We start from the raw sequence: 19780 nt of genomic DNA on the forward strand, positions 1-19780 counted from the left end.
AAATCATATCCAATGAATACCTTTCTAAGGCAGTATCTAAGAGACGCAATCAAAAAGAGAAGAAACAAGACCTCCCTCATATGATTTGACCAAATAGATTGTCCCAAGCTTCTATATCGATGTGAAACTATATGACATAATAATGGAAGAACTAGAGAGGGGATACTGGAGATGGCAAATTTGGAGATTAACCAAATTAATGGTCTTTGGAGATTTCTTAAGGGATCGAAGGAAAAAAATGCATCTGATGTCAGGGATTCTTCTTCCTTCCCTGGTGATCTGCTAGAAAAGCAACCATTAATACAGAAGGCAGATAACAAAGGGAACCCAACAGCATTAGTCGGAGTTGAGGCTCCGACTCAACCCCTCCAAGACCGAGTGGCTGTGGCCTCCAGCGTCCCGATATAGCCAGCTGACGCCATCGCTGGCTATTGGGGGCGAATCACTCGCCCCCACGGAGAGGGCTCGCAACTTGGGCGTCCTCCTGGACGCACGGCTGTCTTTAGAAGATCATTTGACGGCCGTGGCCAGGGGGGCTTTTTATCAGGTTCGCCTGATACGCCAGCTGCGCCCCTTTCTAGATCGGGACTCTCTACGCACAGTCACTCAGGCACTAGTCATTTCCCGCCTGGACTACTGCAACGCTCTCTACATGGGGCTCCCCCTGGGGTGCACCCGGAGGCTCCAGCTGGTCCAGAACGCGGCCGCGCGGGGGATTATGGGGGCGACGAGGCGCTCCCATGTGACACCTCTCCTGCGCGAGCTGCACTGGCTCCCAGTGGTCTTCCGGGTGCGCTTCAAGGTGTTGGTGACCACCTTTAAAGCGCTCCATGGCTTAGGGCCAGGGTACTTACGAGACCGCCTTCTGCCACCAATAGCCTCCCACCGGCCAGTACGCTCGCACAGAGTGGGCCTCCTCAGGGTGCCGTCCGCCAGACAATGTCGGCTGGCGACCCCCAGGGGGAGAGCCTTCTCTGTGGCGGCGCCCACCCTCTGGAACAACCTTCCCCCAGAGTTACGTATAATAACAGACCTCCGGATTTTTCGTCGGGCCCTGAAAACCTATTTATTTCAACAAGCTGGGCTGGCCTGAGTTAAATTTTAAATTGATTTTAAATTGGGTTATCTTAATTTCGGCCAAAACATTTAATTATTTTAATATTGTTCTTAAATTTTGTATGCTTTGTTTTTTATCTTGGCTGTGCACCGCCCTGAGTCCTATTTGGAGAAGGGCGGTATAGAAATTTAATAAATAAATAAATAAATAGCCACATCCCTTTAGAGTTGGCATCACAGATTGTACTACTAAACAAGTGAAAAACTAACAATAATAAAGTAAAAGTCAAAGCAAAGACATTTCTTATTACATTGTGTTAATAATCAGAAAAACATTCAATGAAGTCTTGTTTGAGTTTCTGAGACAATCTAGAAATGTCTAATGTGAAAAATCTAGTTTTGCAATTCTGTGATTGTTGAATTACAAACCCTATATTTGCAGCAATAGCCAAATTATATAAAATACTTGTAATCCTTGCAGAGCGTCAAACTCCTGAACAGAGACTTGTCTGTTCACAAAGGGACTTAGTTTCTCAGAAATGTTGTAGTTCTACTTTCTGAATTTTTAGTTTGTTTTTTTTACTGAAAAGAAGAATAAGTTTTCAACCCATTAATAGTGCAATTAAATAACTTTTAATAACACATCTTTGTAACAGCTAAACAATCAACATACTCTAGACCCATGGTGGCGAACCTATGGCACGTGTGGCAGAAGTGGCAAACAGAGCCCTCTCTGTGGGCACGCGCACCGTTGCCCCAGCCCAGCTCCATCGCGTTTCTCTGTCGCGTTTCCCACTGTTGTTTGCAGGGAAACAAAAGCTTGTGAGACTAAAAATTTCACTCAATCAATTCCAACTTCTCGCGAAAGAAAAAGATCTCACGAAGTTGGAATTGATTGAGTGAATTTTTCAGTTGCGCGCTTCACAATGAGGAGACGGGGTTCTGTCCTCCTCCTGGAGCCCATTACGACGTGGAGCCACAATGCGATCCTGCGTCGTCTTGGCTTGAAAAAAAAAGCAACTGACATCTGGTCAGTTGCTTTTCCTGCAGAGCTGCCTGTGTTAGGATGCCCCACCTCCCCATCGGCCAGCTGACCTTCAGCGCACTGCTCCTGGGCTCATTGGCCTACGGACGTCAGATTCCCACCACCCAGCACCAGTTCAGGGGTTCCTTCCCCCCTGGGGGGGAGGGAGGGAGGGAGAGAGAGAGAGAGAGAGAGAGAGAGAGAGAGAGAGAGAGAGAGAGAAACAGAGAGAAAGAAAGAGAGGGTGGGAAAGAGAGAAACAGGTAGAGGGGGGAGGGAAAGAGAGGGAGAAACAGAGAGGCAGAGAGAGGGGGGAGGGAAAGGGAAACAAAAGAGGCAGAGAGAGGGAGAGAAAGAGAAACAGAGAGGCAGAGAGAGAGGGACGGAAAGAGAGAGAGAGATGGAGAGGGAAGGAAAGAGAGAGGGAGGGAAAGAGAGAAAGAGAGAGGGAGGGAGGGAAAAAGAAATGATATTACAAAAGTTTTTCTGTTTTATTCTTGTTAAACGTAATATTTCAAAAGCAGGAAAAAAAATGAAGAGGCATAAAAGTGCATTTATCACGTTTTTTGTAGAACAATTAGCTGAACTCTGCCTTGTTTATCATTATTTTAGGTAGTAAAACCTCAGCATTCATGTTAAATTGCTGTGTTGGCACTTTGCAATAAATAAGTGGGTTTTGGGTTGCAGTTTGGGCACTTGGTCTCTAAAAGGTTCACCATTACTGCTCTAGTTCCTTTAAGGAAAAACAATATATGAATTCGCCATTACCTCAACAAATTCTAGCAACTTTTCAGTTGCCACCTCAAAAGTCTTCTTGGCTGTTTCCGATTTTCTTAACTGACAATCAAGCACAGTAACTCTCTTTCTTAAATCTTGCACACTCTCCTAGGAAAGAAAGAAATTAAATAAAAACAAAAATGCTACCATCTAAATATCAAGGTAGGGAGATTTTTTAACTTTCAGTCAATAAAGGAGCAAAAAGGCATTACTTGTACCAAGATCTGATCTAGCATCCTGATACATTGCAAAATAAAAGATTTTATAGTGGAGGTGGGTGTGTGTCAAGTGAACTTGAAGGTGATTAAAATACTGGAGAAACCAATCTATTTTTTTTTTAAAGGTGCAGTCCAGTGCCCTTAAATTTGGTTAATTTCCTTCATTTGTAATCCTGAACAAACTGTTCACTGTGGGAGAAGCAACATGACACAATACATTCCTTCTCATGTACTTATTTAGCATATGGCATACAATGTCAAGGAAATCTACAAACAACAGATACACAATGCAATCCTGGCAACCTAGAATGCTACTTCATTTTGTTCAGCGCTTAGGCGCCTATCCTTATTTATTTATTTATTTTATTTATTTTTATTTCTATACCTTGGTGCATCACGTCAGGTGGAGGGGGGAGGAGGGCGCAAACTAGCTTTATACCAGCTAACTGGGTTGTACATCTATCAGTGACAAGGATAAGAAAAAAAATAGGGCTTCCTCTACAAGCAGAGTAAGGCAGCCACACTGAGTGCCAGATATTCACAGTGCGGACAGTGTTTGAAGGTAGCCTATGGTCAACTATGTGGTATACAGTCCGCTTAGCTGTTTCATCTGATCCTCCGGTTCAGACAACAAAATGATTATGGAAGAGTGGAGGAAAACCATTTACTTCTGCTCTGTGTGAACCACGCTTTGCTGGAAAAAGGCAGATTTTGCTTCTCTGCCCTCAAATCAATTGTTTTTCGTTTAACAATCTGAAAGAGGAATGAAAAGAGCTGAACCAGTTTTAAACTGTGTAACAATTTCTCTATATAGTCTCCCTACAAGTATTGTTTCTTGGCCAAGCTAGGATGTAATAAGGTGAACCCAGGAACCTGTTTTGAAAACTATATAAATATTAGCCATGGATATCCTGAGCCCTAAGATGATTAAAAACATTTTAAGTATCCCCTCTTCCAAAATTACAACTTTATATTTAAATATATTGTAGCCTATGGTATAAAAATTGGCTTCACTTATTATGTATTCTAAAATCTTGCTACTATTCCTCATGTATAATTAATTTCAGGTTTCCATGTTACTCAGATCCACCCAATAGCAGGTATTTGTGCCTCAGACTACAGTTCAATTTCCAATTCATAAAATGAATTTGCAGTGGGCATTAAGCAAATCAGTGTGGTCATTAAGTGTTTCATCCCATTCCTTCCTTCCAGGGTGAAAATTACTTTTAGCTCTCAAGCTGGCAATGAATTTTATTTTAGTCTGTTGTATGCTGGAAAGTCCGTAGTTCTTTGGGAAAACTGAAGGATCTTTCACTCTTTATGCTCTGTTATAAAGTAAATAAAATTTATAGTAAACTGAACTTATGGGTTGCAGCCTATTTCTACTAATTGCAATATCAACTTAATTGTTTTTGCTGTAAGCCTTATATCATTTCTGGAAAATGCACCAATCAGATAGAATATCTAGTTACCACAGCTGCAATTGAATTTCAGCATTAAAAAGAAAGCACTTGAAATAAAGCTTTAATTTTTAAACATTTATAAAAAGAAATAGTAATTATACAACCTCTATAATATTTACTCCCCATTAACCACCATAAAATCCTCTACATAATTAGGCGGGTTATAAATGTTTTATATAAAATAACCAAAATGAATATGCAGACCCCTAGCTAACTGGAACTCAGACTGAATTAAATGTTTATAGGACTGTAATTTTAGTTTCCGGATAAAAATAAAGCTGTTTTATCCATTGTATGGTTAAAATATAGATCAAATACATATGCAATATGCTTCATATCTCATATGTTTGCTTGAGCTATGCCATACTGGCAAGCAACCCAAATGAAGCCAAAGCTCATATTTCGCCACTCAAAACAGTTCTCTCAAGAAAAAAAGTTCATAGCTTTTGTGCCCCTCTTCCCTTCACAACACGTTAATTCCAGCTCTTGAATCGCACAAGACAAACAGTGACCTATTTTAGGAGAACAAATGGAAGAAAAATGAAAAACAGGATACTTGACAACAGCAAGGAAACCATGGCAACTCTACTAGAGACTCCTGAGGTGCTTACTTTATTTTGGCCACCGTGATCAGCAAGCTGAGCCTTCAGCCTGGTGATTTCTACCTCCAGCAAACTGATTACTTCCTCATAGTCCAGTTCCATTCCACGAGCCTGCTTTTGAGCCGCTTCTGCGAGATGGATTCTGCTTCGCAAGGTTCTCGCCTCCTCCACAGATGCCTTGGCTTCCTACAGGGAATCAAATTCTATTTTTAAAATGTACCATTCAAGCTAAGTCGATACTTTCATTTTGTTTTGACTGTGTAAAGTTACTTTGAATACATCTTTCTTCCTTTAGAAACAGCTCGGAAAAACAGACCCAAAGCGTTGCAAATACATGGGTTGTTAACAGTTGCAGAAAGAGTGGCTCCAAGAAAAAAAATTAAAAGGCCTGAGAATTCCCAAAGCCAACTCCCACTCTCTTTTTTCTGCTTGCCCTTCTTCTAGGGTGGACAGGCTTTGCATCCTCTCTATTAAACAGTGCCACGCCTTCTGTGTTGTGGTGCTCCCTGTGGAACCTTTCCTGGAGATTCAGGTGGGCCTCGCTGTGTTGGCCTTTTTATTTCAAGGCATGGAAGACTTGATTTCTCTCCTGAGCATTGGGCCAAGTTATTTGGTGAGATTGTCTTGGCGCTGTGATTTTATGTGTTTTGTATCACCCTGCTACAATGTGCTGTTTTTAAATTATCTTTGTTTATTATTAGCTATTTTAATGGACTGCTAGTACCCAGAATTATGTATTGAGTAGATGGCCATTTACATTTAGCAATAGCATTTAGGCTTATATACTGCTTCACAGTGCTTTACAACCCTCTCTAAGCAGTTTACAGAGTCAGCCTATTGCCCCCAACAATCTGGGTCCTCGTTTTACCGACCTCAGAAGGATGGAAGGCTGAGTTAACCTTGAGCTGGTCAGGATCGAACTCCTGGTTGTGGGCAGGGTTAGCCCGCAATACTGCATTCCAACCACAGCATATTTATTTAAATAATAAATAAATAAATAAGAACTACTAGACAAAATGAGGCATCAGGAAAAATGGCAAATTATTATTTTATTTGGCAGTAACTTCATTAAAATCACATTGCCAACTTTGCATGAACAAAATTCTTAATACACTTAATATAATCTGATGGGTTGTGAGAAGCTGACAAAATTCTGAAAACGAGGAAGGTAAGGAATTTAAAGATTTAAAGTCAACAAACTACTAAATAATTACTAACTTAAATAACGATAACATTACATAGAAGAAATTAAAACAGAAGAGATAAAAATAATTAGCAGAACATTTTGCCACACAAAACTAACAATTCAAGGATTGGCAAGAAAGAAAAAAAAAAGATTCGGCTGGCCCTGAAAAGACAACAGAATTCAAGTCAAATGTGCTTTTCTGGGGAAAGCCATCTCATAATTATTTACTTCACCTTCATTGTTTGGGTATGGATAGAAACTAATAACTTACAAACTCTTTCTGTGGGTAAAAAGGGAGACTTTAGTTTTATTAAGCAATATACTTATAACTATATGTTCAGCAAGTATTACAGGCCCAAATGGCAAAACAAAGCTCAGGACCATATTGGTTGGAAACATGTGGAAGAGGCCTTCATCCTGTAGTTGATAGATAATGGCTAAAATGATGATGATGATGATGATACTTATAAGGTAGTTCTTGACTTACGACCATAACTGAGCCCATAATTTTGATCGTAAATTGTGACAGTCGTAAAGCAGGTCATCATGTGACCAACAACATGGAGGTTGTTAAGTGAACACTACAGTTGTTAAATGAACGCAACAATTGTTAATTAAATGCCATGGTTGTTAAGTGAACCCCTTGTTTGCTATGGGATATTTTGCAAAAATGTCGTAAATCGCAGTGATGTGACTGTGACATGCTGTAAATGCAGGACAGTTGCCAATCACCCAAATACAGTCACATGACCATTGGGGCGGGCACAGAGGCAGACGTTAGAACTTTGAATCCATGCTGTAGGTAGCTTTTCCAGGATTTGTTGTAACTTTGAATGGTCCTTAAGTGACCTGTCGTTACTTGAGGACTATCTGTATATTATAAACTACATAATCAAGTTATGAAATATGGAAAACGGATATCTCAGAAACAAGGAATAGTTCTCAGTGGGGGCAAAAAACAGATTGAATGGCTTAATTTAATTTTACAGATATTCTACCCACTTGTTTGGTAATCTGCAGCTCTTCAGCTAGTTGTTTTCTCACACATTCTGACTTTGCCAATTCTTCCTAAAACATACACAGAGAAAAGATAAGCAGTTAAATTTAGATATTTTTTTCCCCCACCACCTCCCATCATTCAATGACATTTTGATATAAGAAAATCTGGCTGGTTAAAACAACTACTAATAAATGATTTTAGCTTTCTAGAAAACAGACCAAAGCTTCCAGGAATCTGAAACTCTCTTCTCAAAGTATGGTCCTGCCCCTGTTTCCTGCTCTGTCTTGTCTATGGAGATTCTCAGTCATCCAGGTCATGGTTGTCCCAAAGGTGCTTTTTTTTTCTTTTACAAGAAGCAACTGGACTTTCTGGTTTTTCTTTGAAGATGTTTCACTTCTCATCCAAGAAGCTTCTTCAGAACAAACACATCAGGATTAAATTCAGCAGTCCATCTGTATTTAAAAGACACAGGGCACTCTTTTGAAGACAACAAAGTCCATATTTTGGACAGAGAGGATCGCTGGTTTGAAAGAGGGGTCAAAGAGGCCATCTATGTCAAAATTGAACAGTCCTCTCTCAACAGAGGGGGAGGGATACGACATCATCTATGTCCTTATGTCAACAGTTCTAAGAAGGCTCCACACCCATTTGCATCACTCAGGTGACCCTGATGACACAGATAAACCTCAGGTGACCTTAACAACCCCCGCTAAAAGAATGCAAATGACCAGCTGTCTGGAAGGAGTATAAATCTTTCCATTCCCCACCATCCAGTCAGAGCTGAAGAAGCTTCTTGAATGAGAAGCGAAACGTCTTCAAGGAAAAAGTCCAGTTACCTCTTGAAAAATAGAAAAAAAAGCACCTGCTCTATTTTGCTCTTTCTGTGACAATGAGTGTTTCCATCTGCCTCCTAGTCACATCAGTCCTATCTTCCCAAATCCCTAGAAACCCCTCCTATCCAATATCATATATACCATCCAGTTCTAATTATCCCACCAGGCCAGGGGGCTGCTTCTGATTAATACTCATCAATTCCCTGAGTCTACCCACCATAAACCAAATGAAAAAAAAAATCCATTATCCACTTATATCATTCATCGACCACCTGCCAGAACCTGCTTCTGTCAGGGACATAAGTAGGAACCACCTATACTACTATCAAGGAAACGGTGCACAGGTTCCTCCTTTCCTTACTTGAGAGAAGGACCAGTTACTTTTCCTTCCACTCTACTCAATCTAACTTTATTAACAGTACAGTTCCACCAGTGACTGTTGGTAAAAAAAAATAAAAACAAGGGCTACAACTCGGTATTCCTCTTATCCAGGATCATATAATGGTGACAAAATTAAAATTCTGAACATGTCTAAGGAAAATTTCCTGTTGCTTCAGGAACCAAGATTTTTTTTCTTAGAAATACAAAGATTCAATTAAGCTCATGTTTTTTTCAATTATTTTTCTTCTCCCCCCCCCCCATTCATTCTATTGAGATATTTCAAATTCTGCTTACTCACAATATGAGCATGCCAGACATAATACCCAAATATACAGAAACAGCATTTTGGCTCCTTTTGTTCTACAAGGACAACTATATATAGGGGGTGCCAAGCTCTCCTGACTGCTAATCAAAATCAGTTATTTTTCTTTGAAGGCTTTCTAAAGCAATGAAGAGTAACCTGTAGCAGTCAGAAGAGCAGATTAGAAATGCCTCAGCTTTTTAGGAGGAGAAAGTCATTCATCAGATTGGCTGGTTTGTTCTTTTTCACAATGTTGGGGATCCGCTATTAAAGGTAGTTCTCAACTTACAACAGCTCATTTAATGACTGTTTCACGGCACTGACTTATGACCATTTTTTCACAATTACAACTGTTGCAGCACCCCCGTGGTCATGTGATCAAAAGTCAGACGCTTGGCAACTGACTCATATTTATGACAGTTGCAGTGTCCCAGGGTCATGTGATCCCCTTTTGCGACCTCCTGACAATTAAAGTCAATGGGAAAGCCAGATTCAGTTAACAACCATGTTATTAACTTAACAACTGCAGTGATTCACTGAACTATTGTGGCAAGGATTGTAAAATGGGACAAAACACACTTAACAACTGTCTTGCTTAGCAAAATGAACTTTGGGCTCAATTGTGTTGTAAATGGAGGACTACCTGTGTGTACAATCTCTTTCCCCCCCTTCATTCTGAAAATGCCCCCTGCAGCTGTTTGTGCTTATTTAAAAATTATGGATGTGCAATTGTTCAATGAAACAAACAGCACAAATAGGTATCTTGCAACGCTAAATATGAGGGAAGATATTTGGGTTCTGTGAAAAAAAATGGAGCAGGCTTGTTATTTTTATTGACATTTCCTTCCTAATGGCATCTGAAAGCATTAAATTGACAGCTTGACATCACTGTGTGCCACCTCAATCAGGGAGGCTGGGGGCAAGAAATTTCCCATCTTTACAGAAACAATCTCAGGGGACCTCCCCATATGGGATTCTGTGCTTTCTGACTTCTATTTACTTTCATCACATTTAATTCAGTTGGTTCAACAATCCCTCTTAATTCCACTTAATCAAAGCTTTACATAAATAAGTTCAGTGAGGCCCATAGTTAAAAATAATCAAAATTAAAGCAGTGCAGTTACAAATTAAAGCATGCACATGGTCCAACAATACATCACTGGAATAGGTAGTAATAGCAATTACATGTTGCCAGCATTGAAGACATATTGTGGAAGTCTGCAGAGAATTTTCTCCTGGGGACATATCCAAGGACATAATCGAACAAATGTTTTTTTTAATTACTTAACAAATTAACTCTTAGTGCAGGCAATCGCACAGGAACATTGATTGTTTCATGAACTTAGTAGAGAACTAATGAAACAAAAATTGTGACGCCAGAAACCGTCTGCCAGTACAGCCTTTAAAAATCACTAAGCAACACTTTTAAAAAGGTTTAAAGCCCAGCACATGTTTAAGATAAAGTTATATTATTAATGTCGTTGTAATGAATACAACAACAAATATGCGAACTATGAATTTTTAAAGAATTGTACCTAGTTCACGCACTGTTCAATGGAAATGAAAAGTATTATAAATGAAATAAATAAAACATGAAAAAAAAAAAGACTAGAAGCTTTATTATGGTCATAGGTCAGCATAGGAAAGGTGGAGTACAGTCATTAAAAAAGCATAAAGGATACACCAGGAATAAAAATAAAAAAAATATCTAAAAAGATTATGAAAAGCTATAAGATATAATAGACACCTGAATGAAAAACAAGGTATACTAAAAAGTGAGAAACATAAAAGAAAGATAGCAGCTTTAGATGGGTGCAGGGGAGCATAAAAAGTTGGCATATGGTACATCTATCAAGTTACAAGGCATTCTAATATGGCAAATTAGTTGTTCATTAAATCTAGTTTATAGCACAGGTCACCATCTGATGAATTTTGCTGCTGCACAGTATCTAGAAACACTACGTTGTAGCAGGATTTGTTAAGAAACAATTCATTTGATTCATAAATATATATATATGTTTTGTTTCTGAATGAAAGTTAAATGAGTATGTCTATGTTGCAAGCTATATTGAGTCAATCTACTGAGCAGGGCTCAGCAGGCCATCATTTAGGAAGTTCAGAGCTCTTAAGAACAGCAACAACAATGGAAGTTGTTGCAATATCAGTTAAACAAACCAACGCACACAATACAATAAAACAAAAGGGTTCCCAAATGAACTTCCTCAGTATGTAGTTGCACTTGGCTGACCTTGGCTGAGCTGTGAAGGTAAGCCGAGTTGGGTCTGGTTGGTAGAAGAGAAGCCACCAGGGAATTCTTACAGACTAGATTGGGAACTCGAAAAAATATTGCAGAAGGTAATAGCAAAGCACACCATATTGTTGCTAAAAAAACTGCATAGATGTTCCCAAGTAGTCTCCAAGGGTTATGTTTAATGTGCAAGCCACTTTACCTCTACCTAATTAAAAGGGAAGATATTTTAAAAATAAGTTGTGTTTTCATTCAACTTCCATCCCCCCCCACACCCCAAGGTTTTTTGAGGGCAATATACCAAAAATCCAATGGATTAATGGGAATGGATTAAAAAATATTAATATATAAATTAAAAAGCAACTAGAAATAATTACTGGTATAGGGTGAATGACGAACCCCTTTTAAGATGCTAGGGGATATATATATATATATATCTCCTAGCATCTTAAAAGGGGTTCGTCATCTACCTTAACCCAAGGCTTGGGTAAACAGATTTTCAGAGATGTTTTTTTAATGATAGGTGGGATTGGGGCTATATGAGTATCTGGAAGGATGAAGGCACCATGAGAGAAAAATGCCATTTCCTGGTGTCATCGGATGACTCTGTATGATTGATGGAACCTGGAGCATGCCCACCGATCATACAGGATGGGTAGAAAATATCAGAGCTAGGCAGTCCCACAGATAACCAGGCCCTATGTCACAAAGGATTATAAATTGTAAGCATTGTACTCAAAAGCTAATTGACAACCAATACAGCTCATGGAGCAGGTGTAACATGGATATATTACGACATTTTATAGAAGAACAAGTCACTGCTGCATATTTTCTTCTCCCTGTCCAAAATGGCATTGAGACACTAGCAAGAACAAAATTAAACTGCATCATAGCTAAGAAGTTTCAACATTACGGCATAAAGAAAGCAAATAATACTAATTTTATCTAATCATTCTACACTTAGCTCACCCTTTTACTAAGTGGTAAGTACTGCAATAGGTTTAAAATAAGCAAAGGTTAGTGCGGACGTTTAAATTGATTAAAGCAAAATGTCACCTTCAGTTGACATAGTTCTTTCAAAGCTTCATTTTTCTCTTTCCTAAATTGTTCTATTTCATGTCTTTCCAAATGATCACAAGATACAAGCTGTATGCAGAAAAAAAAAAAAAATCAGAAGCAGACATTGAGGGAATACATGGATACAAATAACAGAAAAATAATTACATGTCTGTTATTTAACCTAATACTTTAAGCTTTCTAATTCAGCCCACCAAATAAAACCTTCTTTCTGCTATAAAAAGATACAAAACTATAGTTACGCTTGGCAAATGGCTCACATATATGGCTGGTTACCAGCATTTTGCAGTCACATGACTGAGATTTGTGACTTTTTTGTCATTTTCTGGTAGAAGACGGCAAAAAGTGCCCATTGAATAGGCTGGATTCACTTAAAGACTACATGGTTCACTTAGTAACAGTGGTGATTTGTTTTATGACTGTCATAAAAATGGCTGTAAAATCAGGTCCAGTCACATGGTGCTTCAACTTACAACCGCAACAACTTATAACAGAAATTCTGGGCTCCATTGTGATCATAAGTTGAGGACTACCTGCAGTAGTTTAACTTGCAATGCTTTTTACATTTGTGAAAGCAAGCTTTATTTATTTACTACAGATTTATTTATTTATTTATTTATTTATTTATTTATTTATTTATTTATTTATTTATTTATTTATTTATTAAATTTGTATGCCGCCCTATCTCCAAGGACTCAGGGCGGCTCAGTCGACCAACAACTATTAAAATCAACAAATATACACAAAAAATATAAAAAGTTTAATTTTTTTTTTTAAAAAAATTAAAATATACTACCCCATCAGTCCAGGCTGGGGGACATACAGTTGCAAGAAAAAGTATGTGAACCTCTTGGGATTACGTGGAGTTTTGCATGAATTGGTCATAAAATGTGCTCTGAACTTCATCTAAGTCACAACAATAGAAAAACACAGTCTGCTTAAAATAATACTACACAAACATTAGATGTTGCCATGGTTTAATTGAACATAACATGGAAACATTCACAGTGCAGGGAGGAAAAAGTATGTGAGCCCCTAGCCTAATGACTTCTCCAAGAGCTAATTGGAGCCAGGAGTGAGCCAACCTTGACTCCAATCAGGGTGATGATATTGGATGTGTTGCTGACAGCTGTCCTGCCCTTTAAAAACACACACCTGTTTTGGGTTTACTGGTTTCAAGAAGCACTGTCTGATGTGAACCATGCCTCGCAGAAAAGAGCTCTCAGAAGACCTACGATCAAGAATTGTTGACTTGCATGAAGCTGGAAAGGGTTACAAAATTATCTCCAAAAGCCTTATCCACACTAAGACAGACTGTCTACAAATGGAGAAAGTTTAGCACTGTTGCTACTCTCCCTAGGCGTGGTCGTCCTGTAAAAATGACTGCAAGAGCACAGCGCAGAATGCTTCATGAAGTAAAGAAGAATCCTAGAGTGCCAGCTAAAGACCTACAGAAATCTCTGGCACATGCTAACATTTTTGTTGACACATCTACAATAAGGAAAACATTAAACAAGAATGGAGTACATGGGAGGACACCATGGAGGAAGCCATTGCTGTCCAAAAAAAATATTGCAGCATGTTTGAAGTTTGCAAAAGAGCACCTGGATGTTCCACAGCACTACTGGCAAAATATACTGTGGACAGATGAAACCAAAATTGAGTTGTTTGGGAAGAACACACAACATTATGTGTGGAGAAAAAAAGGCACAGCACATCAACATCAAAACCTCATCCCCACTGTAAAACATGGCGGAGGGAGCATCATGGTTTGGGGCTGCTTTGCTGCCTCAGGGCCTGGACGGATTGTTGTCATTGATGGGAAAATGAATTCCAGAGTTTATCAAGACATTTTGCAGGAAAACGTACGACCATCTGTCTGCCAACTGAAGCTCCGCAGAGGATGGGTGATGCAACAGGACAATGACCCAAAGCATACAAGTAATTCAACAAAAAAATGGCTTCAACAGCACAGAATACGCCTTCTGGAGTGGCCCAGTCAGAGTCCTGACCTCAACCCGATTGAAATGCTGTGGCATGACCTTAAGAGAGCGATTCACACCAGACATCCCAAGAATATGGCTACACTGAAACAGTTTTGTGAAGAGGAGTGGTCCAAAATTACTCCAGATCGTTGTGCAGGTCTGATCTGCAACTACAGGAAACGTTTGGTTGAGGTTATTGCTGCCAAAGGAGGGTCAACCAGTTATTAAGTCCAAAGGTTCACATACTTTTTCCTCCCTGCACTGTGAATGTTTACATGTTATGTTCAATTAAACCATGGCAACATCTAATGTTTGTGTAGTATTATTTTAAGCAGACTGTGTTTTTCTATTGTTGTGACTTAGATGAAGTTCAGAGCACATTTTGTGACCAATTCATACAAAACTCCACGTAATCCCAAGGGGTTCACATACTTTTTCTTGCAACTGTAAATAGCCAGGTTTTCAATTCACGGTGGACGGTGCGAAGGTCAGGGGCCAACCGGAGCCCCAAGGGAAGATAAATAAATATGCACACAACTGGTCTAGTTAAACTCTCACAAGCTATAATTAAAATGGCAACAAGACAAATAACTCACGAAAGACAGTAGTAGGAAAGCAAGTGAAGATTATAATCCAATGGTTAGCTTTCAATAATTGCTGGATCTTTTAAAGAAAAAGTTTTTAATTTGCCTGTGGGCAGCCAGCCACCTAGAAGATATTGTAACTCCAGGGCATCAGAACCCTGCTGCTATTAATGCCTAATTTGTCATCCACAATTATTTGATATAAGCTTTCTCCACCTACTGCCCTCAAGTGAAGTTGGGAAGACTATTTTAAACAAATGTACATTGTGCACAATAATTAGCTACAATGTGTGGAAAACCATGATTATATAACAGCATTGAAAGTAATTTGCACTTTGTTATGAGAGCTCCTTAATATCCTTTCTAGTCATCCTTTTGAAAGACCACAGTGAGGTGGAAATCTTCAAGGAATTTTAAATAAAAATTTCACCACTTTTGTTTGGGGGTAAGAATTATATTATTTACCTGTGAATCTAGTAATTTAGCAATTTCATGTACAGGGCTATGACCAGTCTCATCCAGCTGCTGAGAAAATAAATCTCTTGCCACCTGAATAAAATCTAACATATAATTTAAGTCAGAACAACACTATAGTGTCAATCACAGAAAAATCAACTTATATTTTTCATTAAACAACCTAGTATCTGTTAGTTATTTAGTATTTCAGAATGTCAGTTTCACTCCAAACTAAAACCTTGCCAAGAAAACTGTAGGGACTTTTCTATATGGTCACCAAGAGTCAGGACTGACTAGAAGGCAAAAAAGAGAGCAAGTGCTAAAGCCTGGACACTTCCTCCTCTCCCCTTCATGCATTCAGACTCATTTAGGTAAACTAGAATGAAATAAAAATGGAAAGCTATGGTCTTGCGATTGCCTTCCAAACTAAAATTGCGTGCAGCAGCACAGCCTTAGTTTTTCATATTTGAAAAGCAAACACCACACCATTGCTGTCATGTAGACCAAATGTAAGTATAAATTACAATTTTTATTAAAGAGGTAACTAATTGATAGTCAGTTCTAATTGATCTGATAACTGAAGCAAATCCTTCAGAGGAAGTATAGATGCAAAGCTAAGTGAATGTGTGCGTACACATATGCAGCTATGCTTATTGGGCAACTGTGTTAACCTGAGGAAAAATGACTATTTGAATGATTCAAAGGCAAATAGTTTTCATGGGCTCTTATGTGTTGGGAAGCTCTTCTAAAATTTGCTATTGTGTTATTGCAGTGCAGATATTTAAACACCAACAGGAATGGGAATTCTATTGCCTTACCTCTGAAGATGGGATGGGCCCATGGCTAAGAATGCAATCTTAAGTCTCATAATCCTAATTAATTGCTTAATATTTAATAAAAATTCGATTTACATTGTGTTTTTGAGGTAAAACACTGCATTACGCAATGAAAGAAAAAAAAAAGATAAGCTCTGAGCAGAACTCAATTCCTGCTTCATGGTGAACATGAGCAGGATAAGAAAAATGAGGAAAATGTGTTATGTGAAGAGACCACTCTGAAGAACCCAGGATGCATTTGTGAAGACACCATTCTGAAAAACCCAGGATTCAGGCCTTAAATTTTCATTATCCTAAAATATAATATCTGCATCAGGTCTGTCTAAATTTTGTTCCCTTAATGGTTACCCATATATCTATGGAAAACTCACAACAAAAATATGAGGAAAAGTAAGATCTTCTTAACCAACTTTATTCCTCATCTGCAAATTTGACTCACTAACCCTCCTGCTCCTTATAATTTGTTCTGTATATTTAGTCTTTTTCTTAAGTATATTGGAATAAGGCTGTCTAACAAGTGTTTTAATTTGTAAGTAAGAAAGTGCTGGGTAACAAATACCTTTAAAATGGTAATGCAAATCTTCACATTATACACACTATACATAGGGGCTTCATGGAGTGCTTGACCAAATATTGAATCAACTCTGAAGCACATTTAGTGACTTCTGTTAGGAAGAATTGTATGTAGAATTCTGAAATCTCCCTTACAATTTCCTAAAAATCCCTTCACTTAATTACCTCCAAAACAAACTGTTCCTTCAGAATCCCTTGGTAGCTGTTGCCTTAGGATTTCTTGCTCTTCTTTTGTAGGCTGAATCCCAAGATACTTCAAAGCCTGATCAAGAAAACAAAAACAAAAACAAAAACCACAAAGTAAGGAGGCTCCGGATTTTCTAATTTAAAAGGTGTCTTTGGTTTTGCTTTATAGCTCTGGGTTAGAAACAAAACCTGTGTGGTAGCTCTACTTTTCATAAATAGAAAGTGAACCTTTTTATGTGAAGAAACTGTTTTCACTATGTAATGTTCTCACACTATCCGCAGATTAAAAGAAAAAGTGTTCAGCTTTCAGATTCAATCAAACCCAAATTGTTCTGTAATCTCATTCTTTTCAGCAGGCTCTGGCTGAAACTGATGAAAAATTCAGACCAGTGATGGCGAGAAGATCATACTCTTCACTGGCCTAAGGCCTATTTGCAAATTATGTAGAAAAGCCATTTACTAACTGCCTTCCCACATATAAACATAGATTTAAGAGGGACATTTCTGAAAAAACAGCTGATGCAATCTGAGACAACTCTTCAACAACATTATTACTTCTAAAAGAAACAAAGGACAAAAGGGAGAACAAATCCTAAAAACAAATTTTCATTGAATAGATACCATATACCAAAATAATATGTCTTAAAAGTGAACGGACCTTCACTTTTAATCCAAGGTTTTTCTTCAGTCAATATTATTAAAAGGTAAAAAGGAAAGTATAATAAAAGCAAATAAATTACTCTTGTGAACAATTTTGAAAAATAACGGTGGACTGTAATAAAGTATCTTGATAAAAGTGCTGGGGGGGGGGGGGGTTACATTACTGACAACCAAGCATTTTTTTCTCAAATTGTAGATATTTCAAGAAAGGAAGTATAAGGAATAATGGGAACATTTCAAATATCAAGTGGAAATTTCCCTAAATATTGAAAGCACTAACCAAACAACTTCTGTCCAGAGCCTAATTGGGACCATATAGCTTCTTTACTCCCTTGGAGAGGATACAATCTATATTTTTAAGGTATATATTTTAAGTTTCACAGGTGAAACTTAAAGTGTTTTAAGTGTTCTTAATGTGGGCTTGCACCTAGAGCTCCACTTGACTAAAACTGAGGCACATATTTAGATATGCTTCTTCTTATACTGGTACTACTTTTCCATCCCATCATGAGCTTGGCCTCTTGATTTTAATTGATTTTTGTCTCATCCTAGAATAGGACAAATGAGAAATTAAAGTATGTGGTTTCTTACCTGAAACAATTCTAATGATGGGATGTGAGCTTACAGAACAGCCTTTGAACAGTGTGCCACAGATCTGGAAAGCCAATTAGATCTATTTGTCCTGCCTAAACATGTGCCCCTGGGCAGTTATTTCTCTTTTTTCAAGCTGGCAAAATATTTAAACCAAATAACATTTCCCAAAATCAGAAGAGCCCTGGCAAGATTTAATGCCCTTCCAACAGTTGAGGTATAATTTCAGGATATTCCATTTGAACAAAGATTCTTCTTCAGTGAAGAGTTATTGAAACATTGCCATGTTTTGCTAAACTGCCTTTATTAGAGAGAGAAGTGAGATTCACTACTCACCATGTGAAATTTTTAGGCTAACTGGGTTCATTCCAATTGCAATCAACGTGGCCAACGTACTGTAATTTGTGGATTATAAAACACACTGGTGTATAAGACGCACCAAGATTTCGAAGAGGTAAGCAGGAAAAAAAAAGTTTTTGCCCTCCCTGCCCCCAGGAGCACTCTGCAGTCCTCCCAAAGCCTCTGCGTGCCCTGTTTTTGCAAAAAATGGGCCCAGTTTTCGCAAAAACAGGACACACGGGGCTTTGGGAGGGCAAAAATGGCTGTATTCAGTGTATAAGACGCACCAACATTCCCACCCTCTTTGGGGGGAGGGGGGCGAAAGTGTATCTTATATTCCGAAAAGTACAGTAATTTCATTCTTCTCAATGTGGCTAATAATTGGTTTACTATTTGTTAAATAATTTGTACTTTGACATCACCTTTATAATTGGGTAGTTTTGTGAGTTTTATTTTTAATTTCTTCTTTCATGAATGGATCAGTGATCACAATAAAATCCATTCCATTCCATTCACTAAGTATGGCATTTTTCAGAAATTCTTGTTATATGTTTCTCTCAACTTACTCCTTGAAAAATGCATAAAGGAAGAATGGCACTGACTACATTTCACATGATTCTAGACAAAAAAGAAGGGCTGATCAATTATATTAAAATATCAGGAATCTAAAGGTGAGGGAAATAGCTGAAACTACTGGAATCCATGATTTTATGAAAAAACTAAACATGACTATACTCAAGGGTGTTCTTTAGATATTAACAAGCTTAGAGAATTGCTAGATTGGATTCTACCAACCAGAGAAGAACAGCAGCTTGATTTATCTCAGTTTTCTAGAAAAAAACCCATCCAGTTCAAAGAGATTACCCTGAGACTTCAGCTTATGCTACTAGATCAAGGACTACTGTGTCACCACATCTTTTGTACTCCGAGAACAATATACTAAGGAAAGATCAAAGTGGTGCCACACTTCAGCATCTTAAAGGAATTCGCTTTAAGTTTTCCTGTGGGAAAGAATACTTCTGAGAACTCTTTTTTCTCTCCTTGCCCAATTCATTTCAATTTGTGCCATATTGTTTTAAGTCACAAGCCTGAGGGCAAGGGCTGTCTTGTTAATTTTTGTAAATTTGTCCCAGAGCCTTTTCAGTTAAATGCAAAATTAAATGCTCCAGTTTAATTCAATGTAAAGATACTAGCATCTAAAAGAAGCCTGTCTCAGCAAGTGCCATTACCAGACTGACCTTCTCTGAGCTTGGAAAAAAAGCAGTTTGGTTTAGTTGGAACCAGAATGGAAGAATTCCAGCAATTATCAGGGCTGTAGACTAGATTGGGAAGTTCTAAAAAATATTTCAGAAGAAATAATAGCGAATTACTTCTATATTGTAATAACAAAAACACATATTGATG

The 19780-nt window shown here is 38.2% G+C and overlaps 1 protein-coding gene across 1 annotated transcript in view; it reads right to left on the reverse strand.

Annotated features, from left to right (window-relative positions):
* STXBP4 (syntaxin binding protein 4) overlaps positions 1–19780 on the reverse strand; it is a 96851-nt gene that overhangs the window by 43810 nt on the left and 33261 nt on the right. The window contains exons 14-19 of the mRNA XM_070934825.1: positions 16766–16862; positions 15201–15295; positions 12146–12235; positions 7329–7394; positions 5150–5326; positions 2849–2965 (exon numbers count right to left, since the gene is read on the reverse strand). Coding sequence (XP_070790926.1) covers positions 2849–2965; positions 5150–5326; positions 7329–7394; positions 12146–12235; positions 15201–15295; positions 16766–16862 — 642 coding nt within the window. The remainder of the gene's footprint in view (positions 1–2848; positions 2966–5149; positions 5327–7328; positions 7395–12145; positions 12236–15200; positions 15296–16765; positions 16863–19780) is intronic.

The sequence above is a fragment of the Pituophis catenifer genome, unplaced genomic scaffold, assembly GCF_029215685.1.
Source record: "Pituophis catenifer annectens isolate HBS135680 unplaced genomic scaffold, rPitCat1.0.hap2 SCAF_2, whole genome shotgun sequence".
NCBI lineage: Eukaryota > Metazoa > Chordata > Lepidosauria > Squamata > Colubridae > Pituophis > Pituophis catenifer.